This window comes from Vespa crabro, chromosome 3 (genome assembly GCF_910589235.1).
Source record: "Vespa crabro chromosome 3, iyVesCrab1.2, whole genome shotgun sequence".
In the NCBI taxonomy this organism is placed as follows: Eukaryota; Metazoa; Arthropoda; class Insecta; order Hymenoptera; family Vespidae; genus Vespa; species Vespa crabro.
In genome coordinates this window covers 7935162-7950161 of record NC_060957.1, presented here as the reverse complement: position 1 = coordinate 7950161, position 15000 = coordinate 7935162, and the positions used below count along the sequence as shown (strand labels likewise).

Below are 15000 nucleotides of genomic sequence, written 5' to 3'. Positions count from 1 at the left end.
TGGCCTAAAATCTCACCTATTTTTTCCTTGCATTTTTCTCAATGTTAATCGGGCTATGGCACGCGATCAGAAAAATTCTCCCATCAAGACTAGACTAACCCTCCCATTATGGAAGGTATGGGCACCAATTTGCCTCTTTCTTTACCGAGAACCGGTTATTTTGACGTTACTCGTTCATTGCGTCAATGGAACGAGGATATATTCTTGTCGTATTTAAAGCCGTACGTATACGCGTAAAACCTACGGTTATCGCGTACGGCCTTAACTACGACAGAAATAAATTGTTATTCACGAGCATACACGGTAGTACATATGTGCATATGCTCTTTCTAGGAGATGTATGTATCAGAAAAACATTCAACGGGAAACGACGTGTCTCGGGTAATCGTTAGAAAAATTATCGTATGGAACGAGAACTCGATAGAGATAGATTATCTTTCTATGAAAATAAGTTACAATAAATTTGATAGACGCTGGTTACAAAAATGGATAAAACGTAGCAGACAGTTTTAAAAGTAGCCAGTTTTGCTACGTATTTTTCTTTCCTGGTTTCTTTTTTTTCTTTTTCTTTTTATTTCTTCTTTTTTTATCTTTTTATTTCTTTTTTTTTTATCTTTTTATTTTTTTTTTTATTTTTTATATTCTCCTTCTTTTGCCGCTTTCCCTCGAAAATAATCTCATTGCACACGCGTATAGACGAGAAAACGTCTCTTTTCTTCCTAGTAGCATGGGACGCAAAGAAAAGCGCTTTCCTCGGCGCGATATTTACGAGCTAAGTAAACTAAGTTCGGTTGAAACTTTTAGCCTACTCTGCCACCGTCTACCCATCTCTGTCTCTTTTCACTTTTATATTTACGCCTTTCATTTGCACTCTTCTTTCAACGATAATATAATATTTACACGTGGAAGAAGCACCAGGTTACTTTGCCCACCGCGTTGCACCATTTTTTTCCTACGATTTGATTTAAGCTATTCTAAAGTTTTCGAAGTAACTAGATTTTTATTTTGATTAACGTGCGTATTTTAAAAATGTATCATAAAAAATGATCATAAATTTTCGATCGAGTCGATATAAAAATTATATCTTTGTAATTTTTATATCCTATATATGTATATGAGAAATTAAAAAAGAATGATATAAAATTAATATTCGATATATAAGAGATAAACAAAAAAGTTCAATCGAAAATCCAATGAAATACGAAAGAGAAAGAAAAATAAGAATGTAAGAGCAAAAGATAAGAAGAAAAATAGGAGAGGTAAGAAGAAGAGAGAAAAAAGTAATTAGAAATATAAAAAGAAGAAAAAGAATAAGAAGAAGAGAGTTTGGAGCAAAACTTACGGGGGTTCTGGACGTGTACGGGAGACGGAAGGTTGGCTCGCGTGACGTTGAGAGAAGAAGGCATCTTGGCGTGCAAGGTGGCGAGGCACGAGTTCGCCACGTCGTAGATGAGATAGGCGCCGTAGTATCGGCCCGCACTGCCCATTTTCAATTTATTCTTACTCGGCACCACCGCCATTTTCGACCACCGTCTACACACATGCGGCCACTTTTCTCGCGACGAGCGAGTTTTCAGTAACCGAACAACGAACGTTCGTTAGTTCAATTTCGTTGATTCGATTTAACACAGTAAGTGTAGATATATTACGGACTCGATGTTATTAATATTGCTGTTATTTCCCCACATAAAGTAAACCACACATTTGTATCGCTCTAACTATGTATATATATATATATATATTTTTTTTTTTAAACGACATTAAAAATGAATCGATGGATCAAGATCCATGACATATGTACACGAGAAGGAAAATTTGGATTAATTGTTTACTGTTTATACTTGTATTTATCTAAAAGATATCTAAACGATGAGAAGATAAAATTCTGAAGAAAATCGTGTTCGTTATGGTTAGCAGGTGTTGTTCTATGACGTCATCGAACAGTTTAGTCCAATTCGTTTAAACACAACGTTTCTTCGTCAATATTAGCTGCGCTGTCTGATGGAATAGAGTTCGTTTAATTTCGTCTTTTCCTTTGTCTTCTCCTCGAGAAAAAGAAGACGATCTGATGGTTGATCGACGACATTCGATGTTACTAGATAGATAAATAGATAGATAGATATAGATAGATAGATAGATAAATAGATAGAGAAAGAGAAAGAGAGGGGGGAGAGAGAGAATATCCTTGATTCTCTGCGGAGACCGAAGGGAAACTTTTCGACGACTTTCCGCGAGTCTTCTCTCTCTCTCTCTCTCTCTCTCTTCTACCCTTTCCACGAATATTTTTCACGGTAGATCAAACTCCTCGTACTATCGCTCGTATACTGTTGTAGCTGTCTGCTACTTGAATAAATTCTTGTACTGAACGGACCGAAACAACCTTTTGAACTTTTCGAAGGTCCTTCGTAAAGGAAACAAGAGAAAAATACAACAGAACTAGTACCATTTTCTATAATATTTAAAATTTGTAAAAACGCAAGAAGAAAGAGAAACGTCCCGTTGTTCGAACAAGACCTCAAGAAAAATACGTAGGAATGAAACGAAGCGGAAACGCTAGAGATCGCGTGGCAAATTATCACCATGAATCAACTCAGCCGTTTCCTTGCGTTGAAACTGATTTCGATAGCACGTTCCTCGAATAAGCTTGGAAGAACGATAGTTGTCGAGCGAATGGTCACTCGTTCTATATTCTTTTATATGAACGTACGCATGCAAGCATGTTGTGGGCTGGGCAAGTCGAACGGAAACGGTGCGGTTCTACGGAGCGGAAGCTTCGAGCGGAAACGTCACGAGTCAACGGGCGCTTCTCTGATTACGCTCCTCGCAATCTCGAGCGGAGATAAAAAAAATCGTATAACGCGTACTCAGCAGTACTCGACTATTTTCGTTTATATATATATATATATATATATATATATATATATATATATACTATATACATATAAAATATTGTATATATATACATATAAATTATTCTATGTACGTATGTAAGTATGTATATGTCTATTTCTCATTCTTACAATTTCGTCGCTTGCTGTGTCTTCGTCCGCTTCCTTGTGCAGTCGTCGTCGAAATGTGATATCTCAAGTGACTACTCAAGGACGATTTGTTGAAGAACGGCTTTGTTATTTTCACGCACGGTTACCGCGGGACTCTCTCGGGACGCGTATCTCGATAAATAATCTTTCATTTTCTTTTATATTTTGGTAAACTGTTCTTACGCTATTGTAGCCCGAGAGTGTTTACAAAGTAACGAATGTTAAAAGGATTTCGAAAGACATCGATATTTATCAATCGACGTATTTAACTTTGGATTATATGTTAAATATACAACGTAAATAGTACAGGATAATTCTCGCCTAACGTAAACATCCATTTTGATAATTAATATTTCATATTGCATTAAGAAATTTTTGTCATTCATTGATTCGTCAATCTCTATTTTTCTTTCTTTACGCTTCTATGGTCATATTTATGAATCTTAAAATTTTAATACGATGAAGTTAAAAATGATTTTAACGAGGATATACGTTGACCAAAAGAATAAAAGTATTAAATCATGAAAAGTCCTTTCTTTGTTCACTTGATTTTAACGCAACGAACGTTTTCACTGTTCCATCTGCCTGTGGCCGCGTTGTTTTTCGAACAAAACAGAAAAATATTAATTTTACATGAGCGACGGTATACGTACATACGTAGATACTACATATATACATTTTTAGTTTTGCGTAACAACCGTTGTGCTGAAACGAAATGAAAATAAAAAAGGAAGAAAGTACTCGCGTGGGAGAATATGGTTGGATAATAAATGCATGCGCAGCTACCAAAAATATTCCCCTACCGCCTCTAAACCGTCGTAATTTTTGGAAAATTTTTACGTTTTTTTTTTGTTAGTTTTCTCTTCGATAGTAATTTACACACACACATGCACACACACACACACATATACACAAACACTGCATTTCGTAAATAAGTATATTGACGTTAATAAAATTGTAAGTCGCTCAATTTATTTCGAACCATTTATCATATTATTACGAGTTTAGTGTGATGCAAGAGAAAAAATAATTTGTAACTTAAACTTATTTGGAATATATGACGATAATTATTCTACACGATAAAAATTCAGTGATATCAGTAGGCAAAGTAAACGCGTTTAGAATATCTCTTAGGTTGTTACATATATAATTTGAAATTTAAGTGTCACATCTGCTGCAACAAATGGAAATGAAATCCTATTGAAATGCAATACTATCGTTGAATAGCCGATATTAATGAATTTAAACTGAACGAGAAATATTTTTACGTTTTCACTCGCATTCCCGAATAAATGAACGATGAAATTCATTACTTGCGGACGCAAAATTACAATTACGATCGTGTTATTGGGTCGAACGATCGTCTCTGTTTTGTCACTAAGATAAACAATACAAAAGTATCCACAATAATGACTTTGGACGATGAAATTCACTTTAATTACTGGGAATCACGATCGACGAATAAAAATTACATATATATATATATACTTTTTATTTCGATGAAACTATAATTGCGATTAAGAACGTGAACGTAAAAAGAATGTATCACACGAGCATGCAGGTGATCGACTAACCGAAAGACTACTCGTATCGAGCGAATGTAGTAGCGTGTCATACGCGTGTACGTAAGGAGAGTAGGAGGAAGAGAAAAGGACACATATACTCGACGGCATATCGTATCGTATCGCTGTACGATTCGCACAGAAGAAGAGACTAGTAACGTCCAGCAAAGGCTCGGTTACAGCTCGAACGAGACGGCAACTACATGATGACGACAATGACAATGGCTTGGTTACTCGCTCGCTATTCGCTTACTCGCTTCGGACAGAAAGGGACGAGCGAAACAGGAAGGCGGTCGTATCAAATGCTTAACGCCGGCAAGCCGACACAATGCTCTCCTAACCCGACCTATGCAAATATATATATATATATATATATATATATATACGTATGCGTGTGTATGCATATACAATTAGTTATATATATAGTAGTGTACGTAGCTATACATATGCATATATAAATATGAATATATATATATATGTATATGTATATATGTATATATGTATGTATGTACGTAGGGAAATATAACCGCACAGCTGGTCAAAGTACGCGAGTCACGATAGACATTGTTTATTCCGTTGCAAAACGGTCGAACACATTACAACGCTTCGTGAGCGTGTCGCGAGCGAACGAGGTGAGACGGTGTTTCGATTCGCTCACTGACTCCTGATTCGTCCTTGTACAAATCCTTCCGTTTATCATCAGTTGTGATTTTCTCTGTCGCCGCTCGTTGTTGAATTTATGTCTATATGGTTATGTGTATACTTACACATATCTCGGCTGAATATTATTAATGGAAGGTCGAAAAAAATTACGATTTAACGTGAAATTTAATGGGACTTATTATAATTATTATTTGCTCTTTAGGCTATACCCAAAATCAAGTGGATCCTCGTTAAATTATAATAGTCTTGCACGAGAATCTCGAGGACTTTCGTGAATTCTAGAAACGTATTTCTTTTAATTCCAATCATACACTACTCTCTAATCTCGAACCATTCCGCGAATAACGTTACCGTGGCGCGACGATAGAACAGTCTCTGATATCCGATAAAGGATCGATATATCTGAACTTCGAGAACCATTTCCGTTAGAGTGGCTTTAATTGCCGTACGAACGTTCGAGGGACTATAAAACCTAATTAATGCGATAGATACATTTATATCGAATCGAAAGGTGTGCAAGGTTTAGTAGGGAGTAACCGAAGTTGAGTCAAACGGTTTCAGGTCGAAAGTCCAACGACGAGGAAGAAGAAGAAAAAGAGAAAGGAGGACTAAAAAAAAAACAAAAAAGAAAAGAGGGAAGTTTTTCCAGCTGATACAAGAGATTTTCTAAATCGCAAGGACTTCAATTTTATATTCCGTCGATATCAAAGCTACATTTAATTAACCACGAAATCCAAACGGTTCGCAAACTCTCGTCAAATTCCTTTATGACCAATGAGATTCATGTTACCAGAATTCAAAGTTTATTCTTTCTCTTTAATTTTTTTTTTCCATTCACTTTTTTTTTCATTTTATTTCACTTTATTTTATTTTTATTCAAAAGATGCATAGAGTAAAATCGTATTACCTGATGTGTTCTTTATGCGCCATGTGACGTTCTTCTTGTCTATGTCTACGTTACAATTCTCAAAACCCATCGCGTTGTCTCGCGTGTATTTCCTCGAGAAACTTCATCCCCAGACTTTCGCGCGTAACACGTATCCACTATTCACCACCTACGCGAACGCACTCAACAGGTTATTGCGCCCGTACGACTTACTACCTCAACCTCGATCCACCACGATTTTTCTTTTTGTTACATATTATGCTATATCCTATATATCGTATAACCGTGCTCATATTCACGACGATAATTAGTTATGAACATTAATTACTGACTAATAGAGGGAGTAGTTCCACGAGTTCTCGATCAAAGTTTCTCTCTTTTTCTCTTTCATTCTCAATCTCTCGAAAGTGAGAGGTTTCTTTAAACGTTAATTACTGCGTTATAACGTTTGAGTTATTTATCGGGCAATTTATGAATTGAACAATACGTACTTGTCCAATAGTAATTTTTCTTAATTAATATACGATTCGTTCTATATAATATCCCGTTGTTATAAGAAGGAATGAAGTAATTGCAAGTGTGAAAGTTGTTCTTTTTGAACTTCGTCCTTTTTTTCTTTCTCGAGATTGTGTTAAAAAAAAATAAAATAAAAGAAACTCGACAAGACGATACGAAGTTGCACGTTTGTTCGATCGTTCGAATATATTTTAAACGACTTTAAACGTATCGAGAGGAAAGTTAATAAAATTGACAGATCGACGAAACCTGTCTGTTAGAAAAAATACTTCGATTTTCTTCGAAGTGATAAAAATTTCTCGCAAGTCTTGATTCTTTCAATATTTATTTTTCCTTTCTCTTTCTACTTTCTAATGAATGAAAAAATGAAAAAATCTATTAAGTTGGTTATTCGTTTCTACACTTTCTCTGCTGAATACTTTAAATAAATCGTTAGATTGAGGATCACGTTTTGCTAATCTACGTCATTTGGTTTAAAATACGAAGGCTTTGCGTTCGAGATTTGAAAAATTTTTGATCAATGACAATGACGATGGGCTTGCGGAGAAAGGAGTTCACGGATCACGAGAATCGAGTCAGCGAAGGCGGTAAAAAGCATCGGTTACCGATCTCAAGGGGCCACGGAAATGGAATAGGTTTGAAGGGGTGTTGGAGCGAGAGAGAGCGAGAGCGAGAGAGAGAGAGAGAGAGAGAGAGAAGGAGAAAGAGAGAAAGGGAAAAGGAGAGAAGGCGAGTTCGTATTAGGGGTAATGGGCATTATCTCCATCGATCCTGGCTCGCTATCCTACCACTCGACTCCCACTTCGCCTCCCATAGCTCCTCTTCACCACCCAACAGGCCACCTCCACCATCGTCGATAGTAGAAACGGGTGGTTGGATTCTCGTTCGAATCAGCCGTGGAAAAAACGCATGGGAATTCGTCCGTTCATGGGATATGCCGAAGGTATAGGATCAAATGGATGTAGGATACAACTTTGAGCTAGCTGATAGGAAAGAATTCGTTCGAGTTTCGTCACGTACATCGTGTAGCCTATCAGTTATGTGCTTGAAATCCTTTCGTGTGTAAGTTTCACGACGTCGAAAGAAAAATTCTTTTTACCGACGATCATACATGTTGAAGGACGAAAAGAGAACTAAACAAGTTTTTCTTTTATCTCGTAAAATTCAACCTCAAGTTGGATATTCTTTCGATAAGTCCTAGACGATGATATTCGCCCGGAGACTTCATAAATTATTTCCTTCTCCATTCTGTAATAATAAGGATTTTATTTTCTCGTAACTCTTTGCTAGAAAAGCTGTTCGTTTCTCGTATTTGAGACGTTAATACGGATAAGACTGTCTTTATTTTATCGTAGCATCGAATAAATATCGATCTTGAAGAATCAATTTATGACCATCGATAATAATATATCGATATCGTTCGACTAATTATATTTGCTCGGTTTACGTAAGGTGATCGAAATATCCTGAATTAAAAGGAGAAATCTTCGAGAAATGGTCAACAAAAAAAGCACTCCTCTTTTTCTTTTTGCAGATAAAAGCAATCCGTTGGGGCTATATTACAAACTTCGCTCGAGTCCATTTTCGAAATCCATTTTCGAAATCCATTCTCTCGAAGAATTTTCAAATTTATACTTCAACACTTGAAATTTCTCTCTATCTAAACCAGTTTCTCCATCATCGCGGTAATTACGGACGATGCACGTTGAAGCCGCTTTCGAGAATCATCGATTTCAAATTCTCTCGAGACATGCTTGCTCGCAAGCGTGAGAGAGAGAGAGAGAGAGAGAGAGAGGCTAAGCAAATCGCACGTTTCGATTACGTTTCCGGACTTTACTGTCGGATTCGTCGGATAATCGTAATTCCGATTCCGCTTCCGCAGCTGATATCCCACGATCTCCTCGATATCTAATCAGTATAAATTAGGACGAAGGAAAGTGTCGGCTCGTCTCTCTCTCTCTCTCTCTCTCTCTCTCTCTCTCTCTCTTTCTCACTAAAAGAAGCGAGACAAGGATGGAAGAAAAGTTGGAAGAGGAAAGGGGATATTCGACGAATCGAGGAAGCGAGTTAGCGACTTTTTTTTACGAGGGTTTTACCACTCTCTCATCGTCAATCGCAGCATCACCTCCTTTAACACCACCTTCGTATCACCTTCACTAGTAAGAGTTGCAGTATGTGGCTATTGCAATGCGTCAAAGTGGAAAGGTGCTGCCTGACGGTGACTAATTGTCGTAAAGACGATTCGTGATACGTTTTATCTCTAAAATCCGATTGTCTTTGCTGACTGAATTTCTTCCATTTCCACATCGTCCTTCCCTTATAAGCTTACGTTCGCTGATGCACGAATTTGAGCCTGTAATTTTAGATTGCAAACGAGAAAGAGGAAAAGAGATAGAGACAGAGAAAGAGAGAGAAATAGAGAGAGAGAGAGAGAGAGAGAGAGAGAGAAAGAGATAAATAGAAAGAGAGAGAGAGAGAGAAAGAGAGAAAGAAAGAGAGAGAGAAAGAGAGGATCGAAGTGTCCTGAACTTTCCAATCTTTCAATTATCGATAATGAGGGAGAGTGATCAAGGGAAGTAAAGAAACGGTGGTGTTGAAAGAATCTGAGCTTATGTTCGAGCTACGAAATTCAATAGAAAAAGAGAGAACAAGAAGAAGAAGGAAAAAGGAAGGAGAACTACTACTATAGCTATTACTTTCGATCGAGATGTTATCGGATAGCTTTCTCGAGCGAAAACTTTGCAAGACGCGTATCGAAAAAATGTGTCATGTCTACGCAAGGAACCCATTCCAATCTTAGTTTAACACCCTCAGGTCTCTTTTGTTATATATATATATAAATAGATGTCGCTTCGTGTTAATGTTTTTTTCGATGAATCATAAAGTAGAGAAAGAGTATTTGGTATTTATAAAATAGGTATACAACGGTAAAACTTTTGAAACTTCGTACCCTTTGTCTAAAACTTATAATAATCTAAAACATTGTTGCTTATAATAAATATTATTAAATGTTTATTAATGTACACGGTAAGATGAAAATTAAAAAGTACGATATATCTTAGCTGTCTATTTGTTTCACTTGAAGGAAACAAACGGAATGATCATTAATTAAACTTCATCTTAATGAGCTGATTATTACATTTCGACTTTTCAAACTGCAAGAATTTTTTATGCTAGCTTTGTTCTCTTCTACGTTTATGCTATAAACTTCGCACTCGGTTGAAATATGCTGGATGTATATACATGTCATGTATATCTATGCCAGAAACCACGAGGAGAGAAGCTAAATGAGTTCCTGATGATCCTTCACGGTCCAGCAGTGTACACGAATCTTCTTCGATCGTACCGAATACCGACTTACCCTTATCCAACGGCCTCGGTACTATTTCTATCGTATCGTTTGATCGTTATTATTCGTTTCATAAAAATATTTAAAAAGAAAAATAATGACGTATCGAAGACAATTGCAACTAAAGATTCTCCTATTATCTTGAACATTTTCCTTTCTTTTATTCCTGGTTATCTTAAGAATTTTAATTATCCATCGGCGTTATTCAAAAGGAGAAGGAAAAAGAAGAGAAAGAAAGGAAGGGGGAAAAGGGGAAGGAGGAAGAAGAACGATCGATTGGAGTTGAATAAAACCGTAGAAACATGTATAATTCGGGATAGACCAGAAGAGACCGTAAAAACACTTTTCAGACAAACGCTATTTCGAGACGAGCATTACCTCTCTCTCTCTCTCTCTCTCTCTCTTTTTCGAATTACTCGAATATTTTTCGTCAGCTTTTACAACATTTTAATTATTCGCAGCCGTCTCCACTCTTATACGTTTTCCATTTTTATTAATCTTTCTTTCTCTCTCTCTCTCTCTCTCTCTCTCTCTCTCTCTCTCTCTCTCTCTTTCTTTGTCTCTCACTCTTTCTCTCGTGAGGAAGGAAAGGAGCTTAAAGCGGCAGTTAAGTAACGCCGAGCGTGAAAGCCGGAAAGTATCTTATGGTCAAGTGCGTTTCTTTCCTCCGATCTTTCTTTTACAATCGAATTTCTTTTATCTCGTTTCGATTGTCTTTCTCTTAGATCGAAGAAAGTACCAAAGATAGAGAAAGAGAGAGAGAAAAGAGAAAAAGAGATTTATCATTGACAGTGTAGGAGGAAAAGGTAAGAAAGAAAAACAAATCAAAGCCGAAGTTGTCGTAAGACGAGAAAACGTGTTCGTTGTTCATTCTTTTCTTTCTTTTCGAACAACTTTTTCTATCACGCTCCCTTATATTCCCTTCTTTCGTTTATTATCCTTTATCCTTTGATAATAAAGTATTCAATTACGAAAACATTGAAAATCCTTCGATATTTTCAATTATTATAATTAAGAATTATTGTACTCGATTGTTTGGGATAAAATTGTTTATATATATGAAATATAACTAATTGTAACAGTAGGTTGGGTTAGATACGTAAGAAAGAAAACGTGAAATTAGATGGACTATTCGACGGAGATTGGTAAGTGAACGAACGGTGACTGAGTACATTTCATAGTGAGAGCCATTTTTTATGTGGCATAAGGGCACCCCATGGTTCTACGGAAACCAGAAGATAGCTAGATAGGTAATGCGATGCGCCAGCAGCATCCCTCTCTTTTTCTTTCTCTCACCCTCTCATGGTTCCTTTTTCAGCAGCCTCCTTACTTTCTTCGGCAGGCTGGCATCCCGCGATAAGTAGATCTCTATCGAGATTATCTCGAGCAGCCGGTTACGTTATTACCGCGTTTGAGACGCGAGAGCCAATGATGTTATCGAGTTCTTTGCCTATCGAATTTCTTCTCCAGGAATCTTCTCGATTCTTTTTCGACATTTCTTTTCTCTTTCTACCTTTCTCTTTCCTTTTCTTTTCTTTTCTTTTCTTTCCTTCTTTTTTGTTCATATCTTTTCAAATTTTTCATCTTCCCGATCGTGCTCAACTCGAAACGGTTTTGCTACGGAGGGTGGAAGAGACAAAAGCGAAAGAAAGAAAAATTCTCTTGGATAAAATCGCTCAGGGAAAGGAAGAAGGAAAAGAGAGAGAGAGAGAGAAAAAAAAAGAAGTAAAGGAGAGCAAATTCTCACAGAGGGTGAGATCAGAGAATGAGAGAGAGAGAGAGAGAGAGAGAGAGAGAGAGAGAGAGAAAGATAGCGGAAAAGGGGTGAGAAACGTTGTTGGATTTTCTCGCTCGTGACGCGGCATTAAGATAGCGGTTTTTCTTCCTTGGAAAGTAGTAAATACGCAAATAAACTTTCCTCGTTAACCTATCAGGATTTCGATAGTCCCGATTCGCGGCGTTCGTTTTTTGGTAAAACGTTAACTTCCTTCTCAGAGGTGGTTTCTCGAAAGGATACGACGATCGATATCGAATCCTTCAAAGCAAAATGACTACTACTCGAAATACTTCTTTGCATTTAGAAAATATATCGGATCCCTTTCGAATGCCACGAAGCATGACAATAATGAATTCGAAAGGTCGTCACGTGCGGTTCGCCTAATGGCCGCAAATTTTGTGAACGTGCCTAAAAAGAACTTTGAAAGAGGAACACCATTCCAGATCCTTTCAGACAACTCTCCTTCCCCTTTTTCTCTTTTGCCTCCTCTTCCTCCTTTCGAGTGACACGCGGCAGCCTAATTAAAGTAAAATTCTCGCTAACGCTCGGAGAAGGATCACGGTCGTTAGCTGTCCGTAACTGTGTTTCCATTTAGTTTAGTAGTACTTTAGAAAGTAGAAGTAACTGAATGGCGTTAGGTAAAAATCGATTGACCTATATTTAGCTTGAGTGCGGGTGAAATAAAATATCTTGCTAATTACGCGGCTCAGGACGCGCGTTAATTACACGGTTACGGTGTTTTAATAAAAAGAGAACGTGAGAAAGAGAGAGAGAGAGAGAGAAAGAGAAAGAGAAAGAGAGATGATCGAGCTGTCCTACCTAACGTTTACTCTTTACCGACTTCGAATCAATTGAAACTTAAATTGTACGAAGTTAAGATTCAATTCGAAAGCTTTTCATCGAATTTCGTTGAATGCCGAAGGCGAATACATGGTAGATAGGTTCAGATATCGACGATGAGAAATCGGTCGAAGGCATAAATCAAAGCCATGGCATCGTTATTATTAGCGCGTATCGCGCTTGATCACTCGCCGGCAGTCGATTTCGACGTGCACGTCGAACGAAACGATTTACGATAGGTCGTGCATCTTGAGATAGAAAGAGCGAGAGAGATGAGGTAACTCGAGCCGCCGAGAGAGAACACGACTTCCGCATCCGGCTTTACAGTTGCAGCTTTATAGGTTCCAAGGGAAGAGAGAGAGAGAGAGAGAGAGAGAGAGAGAGAGAGGGAGGGAGAGAGAGAGGGAGAGAGAGAGACCCCTGGATATCTCCTGGACATCTCGACCGAGCAGCCGGCCAAACGGCGAACACACGAACGAGCACTATACCGTTCTGACGCCCGCTGCTCGGCAAAGTACCCAACCATTAACCGAAAGAACGTAAGAAGTAACTTACCAGTCATAGCTTCTACTCTAATATCCTACGAGAGAAAGAAAAAGAAAAAGAGAAAGAAAAAGAAAGAGAGAGAGAGAGAGAGAAAAAGAGATGCACGTACCGGCAAGGTACTTCCTCCTACGTGTTTGTCCTCGTATGGAAACTAAATATAGAACTGACCGGGAAACGAGAAAGATGTTTTCCATCGAGAGAGAACTATACGCGCTTTCACCTTGAAGACATGTTCGACCTACCGCATGTTATTGATTTTTAAATAAGGCTTTCGAAGTGTGTTTATACCTACGTGTATGTATGTGTATATTCAATATTCTTGAATAATGTATCATATAATTTTCTTACGGACGATTTGAAAAGAATACAATTTAAATACTATCAAGATTTTCAATTAACAATCTAATCTAGGAAAGATCTTATCGGTTTTTCTAAGAACATTGCAGTAAACTCCTGCATTGGAAAATATCTTCTCGGGCAATTTGGAAGGATCCTTATCGCTCGCATCCATCTATCTATCTCTATCTATCTTTCTTTATCGAATGATCTTCTCGCCCAAATTTCTTTCGTACGTGAAGAAATGCCGAGGTCGGTCGTGCCGATCGAATAGAAGACTTTTTTCTTCCAACACTCACTAGAAAAGAAAGTAAAGAAGATGGTGGTACGGAGAGGAAGCGGCGACAACGAGTACGCGGGTTCGGGATGGGGGGGCGGAGGAGAGAGGTGGGCGTCTGACTTCTTTTCATGCCAAATTTTAGATTTATCCCTTCGTGAAAGGGGGTCAGATTTTGCTCTGTCGGAGTCAAGGCAGACGGCCAAGTCGCACGACTAACCCATGCGGTTCTCCACGTGTAATCCACGAGACGTCGTCGCTCTGTAGGACGCGGAAGAGGCTAGAGATAGGAATCCTAGAAAGAAGAGGAGAGGAAGAGAAGAAGGAGGAGGAGGAGAAGGAGGAGGAGAAAGGAGATTTCGATTCGTCCCTCGCGCGCTCTTTCTCTCTCTGTCTCTCTCGCTTCTTCCACTGTGTCCTTTTCTCCGATATATCCTTGCGACGACGACGACGACGACGACGTCGACGTCGTTTCCCCTTGGGAGCCGTAGTCGTAGGTATCCTCAAATATTTCGAACTCTTTGTTCGCGACAATGTCCCCTTTCTTTCTTTTCCTTCCTTCCTTCTTTCCTTTCTCTATCTCATTTTTCCTTTCCTCCTACTTATCTCTCTTTCTCTTTCTCTTTTTCTCTCATTCTCTTTCTTTTTCTCTTGATAACGAGAAAAGAGAAGTAGACCAGAGAAGTAGAGTGGAAACGTATGTAACTGCTTGATATTTCTGCGCTCGCATTTTACGATGAGTCTCATGGAAAAATGAAGTCTAAGTATCGACCGAGGACTCCTTTTCAGCTAAAACAATATCGTTTCATTCCAAGATCTCTACTTTCTCTTTTCTCTTCGTTTTCTTTTCTTTTTCTCTTCTCTTTCTTTTTTTTTCTCGACAGGGCCACTCTTTTCAGTAGGTACCTTCCTGCTTCGAAACACCAAACTGGTCTACGACTGATAGCCGTTTCTTCTGCTCCTCTGGGTCCCGACCCCTTACTATACTCTTTCTCTCCCTCTCTCTCTCTCTCTCTCTCTCTCTCTCTCTCTTTCTCTTTCACTCTTATTCTTCCTCTCTTTCTCTCTTCTTCTTTCCTCTTTTACAGTTAGCTATTCCGTACGACTATGTGGCGAGCGACGAGTCGAGTTGCCTGGGCTGTCGGCGCCATACTATCCACCTTCGTCTCCATCAAGTTTAACTTGGCGCAGCGAATTTCCAAGTACCGTT

At 38.3% G+C, this 15000-nt stretch overlaps 1 protein-coding gene across 9 annotated transcripts in view; it reads right to left on the bottom strand.

Moving 5' to 3' along the window:
• The window catches only part of LOC124422829 (nucleolysin TIAR), a 390007-nt gene that overhangs the window by 135353 nt on the left and 239654 nt on the right, over window positions 1-15000 (bottom strand). Inside the window, exons 1-2 of one of the 9 annotated variants that reach the window (XM_046959756.1) lie at window positions 4527-4918; window positions 1343-2095 (exon numbers count right to left, since the gene is read on the bottom strand). The exons of 7 other annotated variants lie outside the window; for them this stretch is intronic. In XM_046959756.1, the coding sequence (XP_046815712.1) occupies window positions 1343-1520 (178 nt within the window). In that variant the 5' untranslated portion in view covers window positions 1521-2095; window positions 4527-4918. Of the gene's footprint in view, window positions 1-1342; window positions 2096-4526; window positions 4919-15000 lie in introns of those variants that run through there. One more of the 9 variants, XM_046959755.1, reaches the window with a different exon arrangement.